This window comes from Enhydra lutris, unplaced genomic scaffold (genome assembly GCF_002288905.1).
Source record: "Enhydra lutris kenyoni isolate GAN:26980312 unplaced genomic scaffold, ASM228890v2 scaffoldscaffold54, whole genome shotgun sequence".
Lineage (NCBI taxonomy): Eukaryota > Metazoa > Chordata > Mammalia > Carnivora > Mustelidae > Enhydra > Enhydra lutris.
The window spans coordinates 9,484,015-9,501,008 of NW_019154138.1; the positions used below are offsets into that span (position 1 = coordinate 9,484,015).

The 16,994-nt window shown below is 49.0% G+C and overlaps 1 protein-coding gene across 1 annotated transcript; it reads right to left on the reverse strand.

The window, feature by feature from the left end:
* Positions 1 to 1,878: 1,878 nt before the first annotated feature.
* LOC111157423 (cytokine induced apoptosis inhibitor 1) lies at positions 1,879 to 16,950 on the reverse strand. The gene is made up of 9 exons (XM_022518809.1): positions 16,884 to 16,950; positions 11,847 to 12,029; positions 11,068 to 11,220; positions 9,791 to 9,867; positions 8,965 to 9,133; positions 7,474 to 7,547; positions 6,491 to 6,606; positions 3,076 to 3,157; positions 1,879 to 2,574 (listed from the first exon to the last, which is right to left on the reverse strand). The coding sequence occupies exons 2-9, from the start codon at positions 12,001 to 12,003 to the stop codon at positions 2,464 to 2,466; spliced, it is 939 nt and encodes a 312-aa protein (XP_022374517.1). The 5' UTR covers positions 12,004 to 12,029; positions 16,884 to 16,950; the 3' UTR covers positions 1,879 to 2,463.
* Positions 16,951 to 16,994: the final 44 nt, after the last annotated feature.

Genomic DNA, 16,994 nt, shown 5'->3' on the forward strand with positions numbered 1-16,994 from the left:
CGTGACAACCAAGGAAGGTGTGGTTTGCTCCACTGTCCTTCCCTCTTTGTGCTTTAGAGTGACTTCAGGGAGAGAAGGAAGTTCTAAGCAAAAGACCTTACAGGGTTTAAAAAAAAAAAAAATGATTTCCCAGCACCATCTCAAGACTCATGACTGACCCAGAACGCCCAGGGGTATCAGGCACCTGCAGCTTTAAAGGTCCCCGGCTGGTGGCGGGTCACTTTCTGTCCCACCCAGTGTTCTCAGATGTAAACCGAGGTTGCAGTCAGTGATATCTGAGTCTGTTTCTGGCTCTAAAACCTCCTTCAGAAGTGTTGCCTTCCAAAGTCACAAGGTGTGACTAGCGATCCCCGCCGGTGTCTGCTCGCTGTGCCGAGCTCCAAGGACAGGTGTGTGCCGCTGATTGGCAAGGCCTCTCTCCAGCCTGCTGGCCCAACTCTGAGCCTTCATGGGGGTGGCCCAGCAGCTGCCAACAAGGGACCTTTAACTATGCCAAATGTAGCAGACAGGACCTAGTGTCATCCTTCTTGCCAGCAGCAACAGGAAGGCAGATCAAGAATCAGGTCAGTAAGGGCTGGTGACAGTTGCCCCAGGCTCTGCTATACCCAACCCAAGAAGGTCTTTGGTTCAGAATCTCCTGTCCTCAACCTGAAAGTTAAGAGATTTTTGTCCTTCACTTTGGCAACTGCAATGGAGGCAACGAACAGCATCCCAGCCATTCTCAGTAAATACTGGTTATAAGTATCTGTAAATGTGAAATGTAGTCTGGGGCTGAATTTGTTTGCTCTTGTGGCATCACAGATTACCACAGATCTAGGGACTTAAAACCATACACATTTACCCTTGAAGATTCTGTGGCTCAGGACTCCAGATGTTGTGAGGCTGGGCTCTTGCCCCGGGCCTCCCTAGCTGCAGGGCTGAGGGCCCCTTCTCCTGGCTGGCTGACAGGGGCTGCTCTCAGCTCCAGGGGCCCCTCTAGGACCTTTTCTCCACATGGTAGCTTTAGACCCAGCAGGAGAAACTCTTGGTTCTCTGGTTCTTTTAAAGGATCACCTGATTAGGGCAGCCTACTCAGGGTAAGCTCCCTTTGAACTGAAGCCCATTAGGGACTTGAATTATATCTGCCAAATCCTTTTACTTTTGCCATACGATGTAACCCAATCCCAGCAGTGATGTCCCGTCGTGCTCACATGAGGGGGGTCGGTGTCTCACTCAGGGGCAGGGGATGACACAAGGGGTTGGGGATTGGGGTCATCTTGGAACCCTGCCTACCACAGGGGCTTGGAGGTCAAACAGAACTCAGCCACGCCCAGAAAGCCCACCAGCAGGGGCCAGATAAGCAAAAGCAGACTTAAGAGAATCGAGCCAAGTTTCAAGGACAAATACCAATGAGCATTCACTTCCACTTATTGGTAAAATATACCAGTCCTGGTCTCTCTTTTTTTTAAGTCATCTTTATGCCCGACATGGGGCTCAAGTTCAGGACCCTGAGATCGAGAGACACATGTTCTACTGACTGAGCCAGCCAGCACCCCCCACCCCCGCCCATCCTGGTCTCTTAAATCCATACAAACTCTCCAACTATTTGGCGAAATCAGTTCCTGTCTATGTGAGTGAGAAACAAAGAGAACGAGAGGTCTCCTGGTCAGAGAGATTTATTGTTTCAGATTTCTGTCCTGCTTTCCTTTAAATCCTTATCACCCTGGTCTCTTAAGTAGATAAAGAGAGGCCCTGACCCTAAAGTTAGGACTGACCCCACTGGGGTGACACCAAGTCTCTTCAACAAAGGAAGTTTTGTGGTCCAAGCTGCAGTCAGATGGCTGTGTCAGACCTCATGCACACACACACACACACACACACGCCCCTTACCACAATGCATGTGAAGTACACAACTTTAATAACTGTAGATGAACAGAAACCACAAGACGGATATAATACAGTAAAACAGGGGTGAGGTGGGGAAGGAAGGGACAGAGGGACACGGAGTATGATCACAGCAACCAATGGGTGAGTCCTTTGGTGCCCTGAGGCCATGAGACATGTGACTCACGTCACCACCAACTGCATGTTGAGGAGATCGCCACCTCTGGAAGACAGCTCGTGGCACTGTGGTTGAGCTTTGAAGTGGGGCGGGGGCCCTCTTTGTCCCAGAGCGTGACCCCTCCAGGGTGTCTGGGCTCCGAGCGACAGGTCAGCATAGTGATGTCGGGAGAGCGTGCCCTCACACGAGGTGGAGAAACAGGTCCCCCCGCTCGGAGTAAGCAGGCCCCATTATACTTAGGTCTTCTGCCAGACAGCAGCACCGCACACCGCCGCACCCCAGGGCCCTCTCTGCTCTGTTGACCAAGCACGCCCCCTGCAAATGGATTCTAAGCAGAGAGCGAGCGAGTGCAGAGGGGGTGGGAGGAAGCACGACGGTGGGACTGGAGGGACGGGGGTTGGCCAGAGGGCGTCGGCTCCCTCCTAGGCGTCACTCAGGTTGCTGGTGCTCAGGAGCACCTGCTCGCCGGGTTTGAAGGCCGGCATCCCAAGGTAGGGGCAGCTGGCGCAGCGGAAAGCGTCGCCCAGGTAACACTGTTGAAGGAAGAGATGATCACACACACGGGGAAGCTCAGTGTCCGCGCGTCCCAGATACAAGGGCAGGAAAGGGATGCCTAAGTTCATAACATGCCTACGGTCACCTGCTGGAAATGGCTGAGCGCAGATGGGGGTCCATCTGAAACCCAAATAAAAAGAGGTTTGCAGAGCTCTGGTTTTATGAAAAACAGCGGTCTACAGAAGTTCCTTGGGAGGCCGTGTTTCCATCACAGCTGAGCTCAGCCAAATGGCTGAATGGCATCAGGCCACTATGAGCTGGGAAGAACCGGGCCAAAAATAAATGACAGGAGCCTCCCCTACGGGCATGAGCATGCTAACCCCCTCAGGGGGTGAGCGCTCTCCTGCATACACGGTCTCTGCCCGTTATTAAAATATGTGGGCAGTAACTGGGAACGGGAATTAGGCTGTGCTGGCTTCGGATGAGGACCAACACCAGTGGGGGTCTCGTGAGTACTGAGTAAGGATCCGGATACTTACATTTCCACAGGCCGACTTGGGCTGGGAGCTCGCCTGTTCCCTTGACTTCTCTTTCTCCAGTTCTTCTGCAAGGCCACAGGTGCTGGGGGAAAATCAGGAGCTTGTGAGTGAGACAGGCCACCCCCCGGGGGCTCCAAGTCCTTGACAGAGCCCAAACTCGCTCAGAAATGTCTCTCTTTTTACTATACCAGGGCGTCTGAGCTCACAAACACCCACGGGGCCAGGCGGACAAGGGAAGTGCCTGAGGCTGTTCAGGGAGGCAGAATGGTGGGCTATAGGAGACCCAGAGGGGAGGTGCCCTATCTACACAGGCTGGCCGATACCCAGCTTCAGCTCATTAATGCTGTGGTGGGAAGCAGACCCCGTGTTACCACGTTTTCCAAAGCTAAGGACAGAAAACAATTTGGATTTTTACTTGAAATCGCTTGATTTGTGAATGCTGGCTACTTTCACACTTAAAAAAACGCCGATGACTCAGCAAGCCCACAAAAACGCCGATGACTCAGCAAGCCCACACACCACCAGTTAACTGTTCACTGCTCTTTCTATCCATAGAATGAATGCAAAGACACCAAGCAGTGAGGTTTCTAGGTTAAGAGGACAGACTGAAAGCACGCGTCTACTCTACTTGCCCTCGAGGTCCCACCAAAACTTCAGTAAAGACCTAACCTGCAAAGACAGGGACCACGGGAAAAGAGACAACAGCAATGCGGTACTGGGGACTGTGGCTCTAACTGAGGGGAGCTGAACTCCGAGCAGGCGGGGAGGTAGCCCCGGTCAAGCAGGTGGCCGACTCTCAACCCACATCAACCCCCGAAACCTCCAAAGGAACAGGGGGCACCAGAAAGACCCTTCTCTGAAACATCTAACCACCCCAAAGGCAAAGACCAAAGATGCTGACTTTGTGGTGTTCCCCACAGGCCCACTCAGGCTCCCTTCGCTAAAGCACAGTCAACAAATCCCAGCGCTAAGCTCAGGGCTCCCAGCTTTCTGTCCTCCCCTCTTAATCATGGAGACAACGGAGCTTCCTGGGAGGTGGAAGGCCTCTTAAAAGAGAAAAAGCAAGTTAGAGGCGCCAGGGTGGCTTAGTCGGTTAAGTGTCTGCCTCTAGCTCAGGTCATAACCCTGGGTTCCTGGGATCAAGTCCCATATTGGGCTCCCTGCTCAGTGGGGAGTCTGCTTCTCCCTCTGCCCCTCTTCCCCCTCCCCCAAGCTCTTGCGCTCGCTTGCTTGCTCCCTCTCCTTCCTCTCTCTCAAATAAATGAATAAAATCTTGAAAAGAAAAGAGCAAGTTGAAAGAAACAGAGAAAATGCAGGGAGGGAAAAAACCTCCAAAGAACTATCACAAACCTCAAGGGAAAAGAGATCACACCCGCAAAATTAAAAAAAGGACGCTATGGGGTGCCTGGGTGGCTCAGTGGGTTAAAGCCTCTGCCTTCGGCTCAGGTCATGATCCCAGGGTCCTGGGATCGAGCCCCGCATCGGGCTCTCTGCTTGGCAGGGAGCCTGCTTCCCTTCTTCTCCCTGCCTACTTGTGATCTCTGTCTGTCAAATAAATAAAATCTTAAAAAAAAAAAAGGACGCTATGCTAAAAACAAAACAAAACAAAAAGTCAAAACAAACAAAAGGAATCATGGAAATCAAAAACATGACAGTAGAAATAAAATAACTCAAGAGAAATTTTGGAGGATAAACCCGCAGAAACTTCCCCTAAAGTAGAGCATAAAGAAAATGTGGAAGAAAAAAAAATGACGGGGCCAATTAAAGGGGCCCAGTGTCTGAGGCACAGGCCACGGACAGGAAATCGAGAAGACAAAACTCACATACAAATTAAAGAATGTTTCCCAGGCCTATGAACATGACTTCTAGACTGAAAAGCCACACCGAATGGCGAGTGCAAAAGATGTGAGCAGACCCTTATTCGAGACATACTACAAAACGATACCAGGGATAAAGAAGATTCTATGAACTTCTGAAATGGAACAAGAGGTCTTACAGAAAGGATCAAGAAACAGAATGGTCTCAGATGCCTTTGTCACAATCACTGGAAAAAAGACAAGAATGTCTTCAAAATCATGTAAGGAAATTATTTCCAACCTAATTTCTATATCCAATCCTTTATGAGAATAGAAAAAAGACATATTAGCCACACACAGTCTGAAAACCTAAAAAAACAAAACTTGCCTCTCAAGTAGCCTTTCTAAAGCAGCTCCTGGAGAATGGGCTCCACCAAAGTGAGAGACAAAACCAAGAAAGCAGCAGATGCTACAAAAGCCAGAAAAGCTAACATAGGACAGAAAGGGGAGAGCCCTGAGGGGCACAGTGGGACAGACCCCCCAGATGTCAGCTCTGCTGTGGACGGAGGCATAGGAGAGTGCTGGAGCAGGGGCCCAGTAGATGGAATGGGATGATGGCTGCCAAGGTCACACACCAAGCCGCCACCACATCATTCTTTGTCCCTGAGCACAGGCAAGCCAGCCCAGACCCTGTCCCTGGCTTATCTGGACCACGTGCTGCTAACCCTCGGCTTTCCCGTCCCTGCCTGCCCTGCTGATCTGCTGAGGACACGATGTTCTGCTCTGCTCCAAGGAGGAGAGCTTGGGCTACGGCGGCTTAGGGCCAAACAGCCCGAGCAGTCCACGCCCTCTGACCATACTTCTGCTGGCCACCTGGTCACCGTGTCACACTGCAGCCCTGCTGGGTGTTCCCTCTGTGCATGCCCTCGGTGTCCCAGAGCCCTCCCACAACGCTCCCTACTGACATTCCCGGAAGGGACTCTGGGAGATCCTTGAAGAGCTTAGCCCAGATCATCACTGGGAGCCTTCACAGATGGAGGATACTGACTCTTCCTTGCCTCGCCAGGTTTGGGCCTCCTACCCTGTTTTTCACCACTCAAGAATATATCTTCTAGAGCTTCACACTAGGTGGGAAACTAGCCAATAAGCCAAGAACGATGAACATGAACTTGTGAGGATGGTAACCTTTGTAGGGGGAGGGAGCAAGACGCCGCTGAGGAAGCATGGAGAAGGGACTTCTAAGATACCAGTCATGTTTTTTTGTTTTTTTGGGTTTTTTTGATTTTTTTTAAAATTTATTTATTTGACATACAGAGATCACAAGTAGGCAGAGAGGCAGGCAGAGAGAGAGGAGGAAGCAGGCTCCCCGCGGAGCAGAGCCCGATGCGGGACTCGATCCCAGAACCCTGGGATCACGACCCAAGCCGAAGGCAGAGGCTTTAACCCGCTGAGCCACCCAGGCGCCCCAATACCAGTCATGTTTCTGATTCTTAACCTGGGTCATCAGTACATATTTCATGATAAAATAAATATTGCAATAATAGTCAAGCATTATGATTCCTTGAGACTCAGAAGGCACCAGAGGTAGCCTGGCAGACTCCGCTTCTGCGAACACTTACCAGTTCTTGCAGGCTCTCCTCTTCTTCCCTTCTCCACATGAAGGAGCCTGCAGGGAAGCTGGATCGGGCTTCTTAAAATCTTCTGGATCCAGCAGCTCATCGGAGTCAATGAGATCCTAGAGAGTGTTTGAAGAAGTGAGGGACACGGTCACGGTCTCTGCTGCCAGAAGGCCGGATAAAGGGCTGTGGTAGCGGGTTTCTCCGGCCCGTATAAAGAGGGCATCCACCGACCTACTCTGGGCTGATCACCACGTTCAAGCCGACCACCACGGGGAACTTGACTGTGTCCCCAGAAGATGCACTAGGTTGTGGGGGACTGGGAAGTAATTTATGATATGGAGAGAGAGAGAGAGAGAGTGTGTGTGTGTGTGTGTGTGTGTTTATGGGGAGGGAGCAGGAAGAACAAAAAGGTGTTATATTTATTTGCATATATGAAGTGCTATCACGTGAAAAAAGGAATAAAATATTTTCTATAGAATTCCAGAGAAGAAGACAAATAATGACATATACATTTGTACAATTCTTTGATAAATGTGTGGACAGTTCATCTGTAAATTCCACGAGGACACAAACTATAACCTGTTTTGCTATCACTGGAGCTTTAACAGTTGCAGAAATGAAGAACTTTTTAACAGACAGTATTGATCAAAGACGGACAAGCACGGCTCTTAAGACAATGACTGTGCAGTGACTTGCCCAGACCAAGGAGCCAATGATATACTTTAGCTGACAAGCTCTTTTCAGCTTCACACACACCCACCAGAATCTTTAACATATCACATGAAGTGAGAACAAGAAAATCTGTGGGGAAAAGAGATGCCAAAAAAGGCTCTTAAAATGCCACCAATGTGGCGTTTCCTTCTCAATCAAAACTGCCAGCCACAGGCCGAGCCGCAGGCTAGGCTTTACCGCTCTGTGTCCAGAGAGGCTGCCCCAGCGCGAGGCCACATGGAAAGCAGTCCATGGACCGCAGGCTGACTCACCACACTCTCGTCCTCCATGTCAGTGGCTGACAGGGTCCAGAGCTTGGCTGCGGCAGGGTCCATGGGAGGCTTTGCTGAGTCCGACCAAGAAAAGAAAAAGAGCTCCATCAAAACAGCAGAAACCAAACACAGGCCCACGTGCGTGCTCTCTCCTGAGACTCTGGAGAGCGCACGGGACTGGGAGTCAGGGGGCTTGGGTCTGAGGCCCAGCTGTGCTGCTCGGAGAAGCCGTGGCCTGCGGCCAGTCGCTGTGTGGTGACCGATGCCAGGATCTGCTAAGCACCTGCTCTGCGGAGGCACTAAGGTAAGGATCTCATACGAGCTGTGTGAGTCAGTCCCGCTAAGACCCTTTGAAGGTGGGTATGTGCTGTCCCGATTTTATAGATGAGGAAACCGGCTTTGACATTTGGGCCCCTTCCACAGAGCCACACAGAGGAGGAGTCTGTCCGATGTGCCTGACTACTCCACATTGCTCTGTCCTCATCTTGGTTTCTGTCCCTAGAACCTGGGGCTGGTTCTCCCTAGACCTACTGCAGGAGATTGAAGATTAAGTGGGCAAGCGTGCCAAAGCTTTTGCCTCCCAGGAACCTGTTACATATGAGAAAGCCAGCTCTGGAGCTGGGGGTGGTGGTGTGACGCAAACCAGAGGCAGACACAAGCCTCAGCCCTCCTGACCCTGTCTGTACAGGTAAGGCCCTGGGAGCTGAGCCCGGAGTCAGCGTGGGCAGGCCCTCGGCCGGGCCGTGGGGGTGAGCGCAGCCATGAAGACCACTGTTGCAGGTGGAGGCTCAGACTGTCCCCAGGGCAAACTGCTCCTCTGAGGCCTTCCTGCCCATTCTGGAACCAAGAATCCAAAGGCTGGGATCCCGGCGTATTTCTTAAAAGATTGCGGCTGGCCAGTCAAGGTAGGATAGTGTGACTGTACCTGCAAATTTTCACATACCTCAAAGCTGGGACAATTTCTCTTAATTCAGGCTTCGTGAAACAGGGATGAGGTGATGAGGGGCGGGGGTGGCAAAGGGCGGGTGCAACTTTCTGAGAAGAAATATTTTTACAAGCGGCTTTAGCTCCTCACAGTAAGAAAAGCTGACTTGACTAGCAAAGAAAGGACATAAAGGAAGAGGAGCAAGTCACTCTTATCAACCACGACCGCCACTGCGAGGTCTCCTGAGGTCGACTGTCGTCATTCTGGGGTGTGGCAAGATGCTGTCAGCTAAACCATGTGGCTCAGGCCTCTAGAATCTGGGGGCCTCAGTTGTCTTCTGGCACAGAAGGGCTGAACAGGGTAACAGCTATGCATTATTTCACATCTGGATCTGAATATGCCCAGGACAATAGAACATTAAATATTCTTCCCTTTGGAAATGACAGAAATGAAGGAAAGATTGATACTCTGGGGACATCACCGCCTCTATCTAGATCTCAGGTTCAACGTAGAAGATGTCCTTCTAGGCCCACCCGGACACAACAACGCCCCTGGGCCAGTTTTACCTGGAGGAGAAGTCTTCTTGGCAAGAGAAAGCTTCAGTTGACTAGAAGAACCCACTTCAAAGTTGGGTTTTTTGCCCGTCATGCGCATAGAGAGCAGGCTGTCACTTTGGTAATCCAGGTATTCTCGAACAGACTGTATCTCTTCAGAGCTCAGGGACTCCCGCTGCAGCTGGAATTCAAGACATCGAAAGGATGAGGCCACACTCACTCCACAAAATGAAGAGGGACTGTGTCCACCCACACAGGCATCAAATACTCGTTTCGGTGTTGGTAAGCGTATGGCAGTGGGAGATGACAGATGTCGCCTCATGCCTCATGTTCAGTTTCTCAGGGCTCTGTACCCTGGAGTGTCATTTTGTCTATGTGTTTACTTTGAGCCAACCCTCTGGAAAGTTTTAAAGTGGTTACCAAATTGCTGTCTATGAGGTACACGGCACCATGCTGGTCATTCCATGGGCTGTAGCGGTTATGAATACACAGGTGAGTCGGACATGCTGGCGAGGACCATAGCCTGCGGCAGGGAAGCAAACCCACCAGGAACACAGCAGAAATGAAAGAAAAGAAACCACAGAGGAATGAAAATGTCTTCTTTGGAAAAGGTAGCAGACGCTAAGGGAGAAAAAAATGGAGGAGAGCCACCTCTGTGTCCAACAGCTACCAAATGGTTACGTGAGTCCCAGCCCCTCCACAGCTCTTGATATTGTTAGATAGTTAAGAAGAGTGAGGACCAACATGCTGAGGTGGATAAATGTGGAAGATATTTAAAGGTGGGAGAAAAAGCTAGTGACTGAATGATATATACGTATGACCTCATTTACCAACATACCTCTTTCACTTCCACGAGACCAGAAAGAGTCAGGGCCGAACACAGCTTCGAGGGCGTCCTCACTTTGCTGTTGTTAACTGCCAAGAGGAAAACCCCAGTTAGTGGCTTTATGGGTCAAAGACAGGAAAAATCATAAAGGCTTCCAACCTATCTGGGTCAGAGAGGCCATGAACAGTAATAGGGATGGTATTTTAAATGGACAAATCCCTTTGGTTGTTCAAAGTGCTCCTACCTATGCCCTTAAGGGTCATATAATAATTCCACTGTTGTTGTGCTGTATCCCCCTCGGCTTCTTGGAAGACCTTCCCGGGGTGGCTGGACACTGAGTGAGAAGGAGGCTGAGAAACTAACCGGAGAGCACGCGAGTGTTCTCTCTGTTTGGTTCTGACACTGTGTGCGGCCACCCACGGCCCACGCCCCCGACACAGGACACTGGTGTCCAGGGTCTGTGTCACAAGTTGGTATCTCCACACAACCACCTTTACACACTGCAAAATCCTTTCATTCTCTGACTGTATTTACAAATCAAGTCATCACATACAGATGGAAAAGTTTACAAGTTCAGAACCGCATAGCTCTCTGGCAGCTCTCTCTGGCAGCTTTACCACCGAGCCAGAAAGAGGTTTTATTTCCTGGATCCCACCCTTAGTTTCACGTGAGTCAATAATAAGACTCATCACTCCCAGACTTCCAGTCATTATTTTCTTTTTATTTTGAAATCAATATAAATGCGTAGGAAGTTACAAAAAAAAAAAAAAAAAAAAAAAAGGACCCTTTGCCTCCTTTGCCTCCCTCCCCCCATGGGAACACCGAGGGTCCGCAGAGCTCCCCAGATCTCACTGGTTTCATAGGCACATGCGCACGCACGTGTGTGTGTGTGCAGGCATGGCTGAGTGTGCATGCTCCCACAGTCATAAGGAGCCCTCCTGTGACCCTTTCCAGCCTCACACATCACCCCCCTCCCACTCCCAACGCCTGGCAATCATCAGTCTGGCCCCCATCCCTAGAACTTTGTTATTCCGAGAGTGCTATAGGAACAGAATCACATAGCATGCATCCTTTTAGGATTGGCTGTGATCAATTTCCATTAGGCACGATCCAAGCTGGGTCGGTCAGAGATCATAGTCCCCTCAGATGAGTTGCTTCCGATTTTTACCATCACTCACCACTGAGGAGGAGGCTCTCCGGATGACAGCTCCCACTCACAGACATGCAGCAAACATACCTGAAGAGTCAAGGCTATTAAATTCTTGTCTTCCAAATGAAGATTTCCTTACCTACAGCTGTTTCTACTGGCTCGCTCAGAAAAAGACATCCTCCAGGCCGCAGGATCCGGGCCATCTCAGCCAAAATCTCAGCACTGTGCAGAGTGGTGCTTCCAGGAATTACACCCGACAAAATAATGTCAAAGCTAGATTCTTTGTGGGCAGCTGAAAAGAAGGAAGATTCTAATCAGCAATCATCAGGCAATCTGCCCAGCCCTCCTGAGACCCTGGAGAGGTTCTGGGCCTGGCCCTGAAGACTGAACAGCTAGCTGTCCAGCAAACGCCATCAGACCACCACTACTGGCAAAAGGGGCAATGAAGCTGCTGCTCTCCCTTGGTCTTAGTAATTTCATATCCTTTTACATGTTCAGGAAAAGAAGTAAAAAAGGAAGCTGGCTGAAAAGTAAGCTTTTTAAAAAAATGTGGAATATCTGGGTGCCTGGGTGGCTCAGTCGGTTAAGCATCTGGCTTCGGCTCAGGTCCTAGGATCAAGCCCTACACTGGGCTCCCTGCTTGGCGCAGAGTCTGCTTCTCCTCCTGCTCGTGCTCTCTTTCTCTCTTTCAAATAAATAGTCTTTTTAAAAATGTGGAATATCTAATAAGAAACAACATACTTACATAAATCAACTACACTCCTAAGTCCATTGGATCTCAACTGAAAGACAGCAGGGTGACCACCCACAGCCATCGTGGGCCACCCAGAACAAAAACTCAGATTATCAAGGAACCACATTCCTTGCACCCCTATCAACCCCCGCAGCCCTGTAAAGACAACACGGGTAGGGACTTACATTGCAATAGCTGGTTGATGTTTTCCACAGACACTTGGCCCTCATCGCCGGTTAACGTTTGAAACTTATCGACCAGATTCTTCAGGGCCTCCACAGGGGACGACTTATCCCAGACCACAGCCACAGACTGGCCAGCTGAGATCCCATACTCTGCCATGCTGGCTGTGCTGATGGACCTAAAACCTACGGGATGAAGGAAAGTCAGGACTGAGCAGAGTGAAAAGCACAATTCAACCCATGATGTACCATTATGAACTAGCAGATACCATTAGAATCACCACCTAATTCCGACCTCCCACCGCGCATTCTGTCCACGTTAGAAGCTCTTTGTGTAGACACCAGAGAGACTGAAATAATGAACCCATTATTATCTCAAGGATTCATAACCCCAACGTTCCCAAATGACGCAGGCTGCTTCCTTGACGAGAGTCCTGACTTGGTAGTCAAGGGAGGAGGTCGAAGGCAGAAAGATTATTTCTGCTTTGATTTGGGACAACTCAGCTTGAACAGAATATAAAATACACGGGACATTAATTAGGCAAAAGTATGACTCAGCAAAGAAAGCAAATAAATTGGCAGACATAATGCCATTCCGAGCTTAATTTTTTTTTTTTTTCGAAAAAGAGACAACATATTTAAATTTGGCAAATTGAATAATGGTTTCACTTTCAGCAAAATAGGAAAATTCAATCCCATTGAATCTGCAAGGATCATAGTACCTACCACGTGTGTCACATGTACTATTACCCAGGCTGTTCAAAGCACCTTGGATACATTATTCCAACTGAACCTCAGCACAACCTGAAACTAGGTATTATTCCCATTTTACGGACAGAACATGAAGCCATTGCCTTTGCCAGGTCATACACTAGTAAATGTGGGATAAAGCAAGACCTGGAATTTGAATCCAAATCCATGGGACTGTAAAGTCCATGGTTTTAACTGATGGAGAGCCCCTGCCCACCGCCACCACCATGGATCAACTTTCTCTTCCACCTGATACAAAGAGGAGTATAGAATGCGCTCAGGATGCAATTAGGTCAGGCGACAACATTCTACTTAGCTCCTCCTTTCCTTCTTCAACATTAATGCCATCAAGTTCTCGACTTAAAATAGCTCTAATAAATGGCATAAAGGCAGAAGCCAGGTAGACAGGTCAAGCATGGATCAGTGTTGGGCTGAACACTCCTGGCTTCTGCAGAAGTCACTAACTCGGTCCCAAGGATGCCACCACACTCTGGGACTGAATTTAAGCCATGTCCGTTACCCTCTCTCTTCAAATAACTGGCTCCTCTGTCTATAAAACATGGTCAAGTTAGCCAGTCATCCTTAAATACTATAGGACTTTGATTTTGTCCTTCGTTTCCTAAAGAAGTTTCCTTTCTACAGAGAAACCAAAACTTATTCTTCTGGAGTCAGGTCTCCACGATCCGGCTCCCTCTGGATCTCCCACCTCTCCAAAGGGAATCCCTCCTTGTTCTATGAAAAACCTCCTCATTTTTGCTTCAATCATGCCTTTTTATCTATTTGCTTCCACGTGGAATGCCTACTCTTTTTTATCCTGACCTAACTGCAAGCCCCAGTGAAAGGAAGCCAAGTGTTATCAGATAAGCGGAATTCCTTAGTCACTGAATTGTTCTTAAAGCCTTAAAAGTGCATAATCAAGATTTAAAACCTTTGAGGAAGGACACTCTCACCAATCTTTCAGGTAGGCAACTTGGGATCAATGTCCCATTTACGAATCAACAGGAATATGGATTGCTGGGCATTAAGTTATAAGAAATAAAGGACCTGTTTCTAGAATGATATTGACACAGGTTCGCCCAGGACAATAGAAAGGGATAGGCTCCTGGCCTACCACCACCAACTACAACCTTGCACTGTACTCACAGGTACTCATAGAAAAACCATCATGAAAGAAAGGACCAAAAGGTTAGCTGTTAGCCAGAGAAAAACAAAATGCCAGGTGTCTAGACCTTTCCAGCAACCTTAATGGAGGCTGTTTTACTGAGCACGGGTTTTGAATACAGATGAACTGGGCTTCTAGCTACCACTGGATTGTCAACCATGGGTCTGCTGTTCTCTTCTTTTCTTATCAAGGAATGGATATTCTAAGGGAACTCTTAGTTCTTGGTGGCCAGCTTATTTGCCTCTGCTTCAAAGAGTCCCTATAAAACCTATTCTCTCTCCTCAGCCATGCCTGCTGAGGACTCCCTAGGCAGAGATGTGAAGCTTCCTTTTCATTGTTAGAATTACACAGTATAAGAGCTGTATTTTATGACGTCGTAGACACTGGTCCCATGGGACTGTGCCAGTACATTAGAAGAATGCAAAGTGGCTCGCATTCCACATCCCCCCACCCCAAACTAATCTTCTGTGGCAAGAGGGAGCTCATAAAATGCACTTATTAAACATTAACCCTCAAAACACAGACACAGCCACCCCTCTTGGTCAGCATTTTCCAAATAAAATTGGAGACAATGTTCTTCTAAGTATCCAAAAGCCAAAGGACGACACTGTCCATCATCAGAGTTTGGTGGTGTTGGCAATAAAACTAGAAGGAAAAAAATGTCTGGCGTCTGAGTCAACATACTTAGAAGAGTGACTCATAGCCTAGTTTCATATCTAGAAAGAAGTGGAGTTGAAGACGTCATTGTCTTGTCACAGGCCTTGTTTGTTAACAACCTCTCCGGCGCTCACTGCCCTACACACATACCCATGGGAAAGCAGAGGTCTGCAAGTATCTTCTGGAGATGCACTTGTTTATTTCCAAGGCACCCAATAAACCTCGAATCTTGAGGCATTTGGCTCCTCTCAAGGATGAAGAGGGCCAAAAGGAAAAAAAAAAATAAGTAAGACTGAAGTTAACATATCAGTTCAAACCAAGGATCAAATCTTCTTGAGTCAGGTGCCTAAAAAAATTCTGAGACTACTGAGCACTATCAGAAAGGAGAATTTTAAGTATAATGAACTGGCTGAAGCGTGTGCGTGCGCACGCGCGCGCGCGCACACACACACACACACACACACACACACACACACGGGAAAAAGTGATCATCAGCAAGGAAACAAGAAACTTGAAGGAAAAGAAATGGAAGGGCGCCTGGGTGGCTCAGTCATTAAGCGTCTGCCTTCAGCTCAGGTCATGATCCCAGGGTCCTGGGATTGAGCCCCACGTCAGGCTCCCTGCTCAGCAGGAGCCTGTTTCCCCCTCTCCCATTCCCCCTGCTTGTGTTCTTTCTCTCACTGTGTCTTTATCAGATAAATATTAAAACAAAACAAAACAAACAAAACAAAACCTGTTTAAAAAAAAAAGAAAGGGAAGACTGTCTTCAGGCAATTAGGTGTGTCTGTCAAGAACTGAGGGTTTTAGGAAGGACACCCCAGAGCTAGAATTCCACAGGAAAGGCTCAACTGAAGATGGGTGGACAAAACTCACAAAACAAAACCTCATGGACAGCTCAGTAGTGTTTTAATGAAATCCAGAGATGTGGATCTGGAATTTTCACATTTGGGGAGTAGTTTTGGTTTAGGAGGGCTTCCCCTGCAACTGAGGTAGGAGAGGGCAAGATGTTTTGGAAAGACTAGAGTTGATAAGGGCTTGCAAAACAGACACAAAGACAAGGGTCCAACTGCAAACACAAAATTTACGGAGTGACATGCTTAGCTTCTGTCATCAGTTATCCCTAATCCCCAAACCAGTTAGTTCTCCGTATTAATAGGAAGCCTTCCCTGATGACAGATCACAGTGAGGCACTCTGCATTTATACTTTCAGTTTAGTGCCCAGTCCATGACCTCCCTGAGTCACTGAGATTAGCATTCAATGTCAGAATGAACACCACCAGCCTTTCTCAAACTTCAGACCCTACAAATCACCTACAAATCCTAGATGGTTCTTTTGATCTGGCAAGTTTGTGATATTTTCAGTTAAACTGTTAAAAAGAGGAAAACGGGCCCAAAATGGGAGTCAGTGGTGCTAAGCCCACATCATCACCACACAGAACCTAAGACCTAACCTAACTGCAGTTTCGACTTTCTCCAGGAATGTAATCTTAAGTGGTCAGCCTGAAATTTTCTGGTCAGCATTAGTAAGGTAATCTGGCTAACAGACCCCCATCTGTCCCCCAAAGGAAAGTGACCTTGCTTGATATAACTCTTTTCTCCCCTTTATGACTTCCCTGTCTCACCTCCTCTCTGCCTTTAAAAAAAAGCCTTCTCCGGGTGCCTGGGTGGCTCAGTGAGTTAAGCCTCTGCCTCCAGCTTCAGGTCATGATCTCAGGGTCCTGGGATCCAGCCCCTCGTTGGGCTCTCTGCTCAACAGGGAGCCTGCTCCTCCCCACCCTCGCCCCCACCTCTGCCTGCCTCTGCGCTTGTGATCTCTCTGTCAAATAAATAAATAAATAATCTTAAAAAAAAAACCGACAAAAACACAAAACCCTTCTTTCCCTGTAGCTCTTTGGAGCTCCTCTTTACTTAGATGGGATGCTGCCGGATTCATGAATACTTGCATAAAGCCAGCTAGATCTTTACATGTTACCCGGTTAAAAGTTTGTTATTTAACAACACCAACTCCACACTTTGGAGGGTCTGGTGAGTCACTGCCTCAAAATTACAACCTGGGAGTTCAGATACCCCCAAAGACGGAGACTTCAGCTCCCCCAGTGTTTGAGACGAGGGACTGAGGCCCAAGGTCACAACGGCAGGCTATTAGCAGGAGCGGATCTCAGACCCCGGTCATCAAGGCTCTACCCCATCAGCGAGCTGTCTCCGGGGTTTCAGATCGATGCCGGCAGCGCGGGAGACGAGGCAGTCCCGAAAGGGGAAGAAGCCACAGCGCCAGGAGCACGGGACACGCCGGGCCGGCCGGTGCCCTACACCGGCTTCCCCGAGCAAAAGCCCGTCGTGCTCCCCAGGGAAGTGGTCATGGTTCGCTGCTCACTGAGAGACGAGGCTGGGAATAGGAAACATGAGGTTCTAGGGATAAGGGTGGGACGGTTGGGGAGATCGAGCTCCTGGGCCGCACGCACAACGCTCACCTGCCTCCCGGGACTCGCTCGCTCCCGGCTTCTCCGGCGCCACCGGCTTCGCACCTCGCGCCTCTCGCGAGAAGAGAAGGCTGCGGGAGCGCGGGCAGGGCGGAAGTGGCC

What these genes read in the sequence shown, in the direction of transcription:
- LOC111157423 (XM_022518809.1), bottom strand. Translation starts at nt 12,003, where the DNA reads ATGGCAGAGTATGGGATCTCAGCTGGCCAGTCTGTGGCTGTGGTCTGG. An exon ending in CAAGAAGACTTCTCCTCCAG is followed by an intron (nt 7,548 to 8,964) that starts GTAAAACTGGCC and finishes GGTCGGACTCAG; the next exon opens with CAAAGCCTCCCATGGACCCT. An exon ending in ACATGGAGGACGAGAGTGTG is followed by an intron (nt 6,607 to 7,473) that starts GTGAGTCAGCCT and finishes AACACTCTCTAG; the next exon opens with GATCTCATTGACTCCGATGA.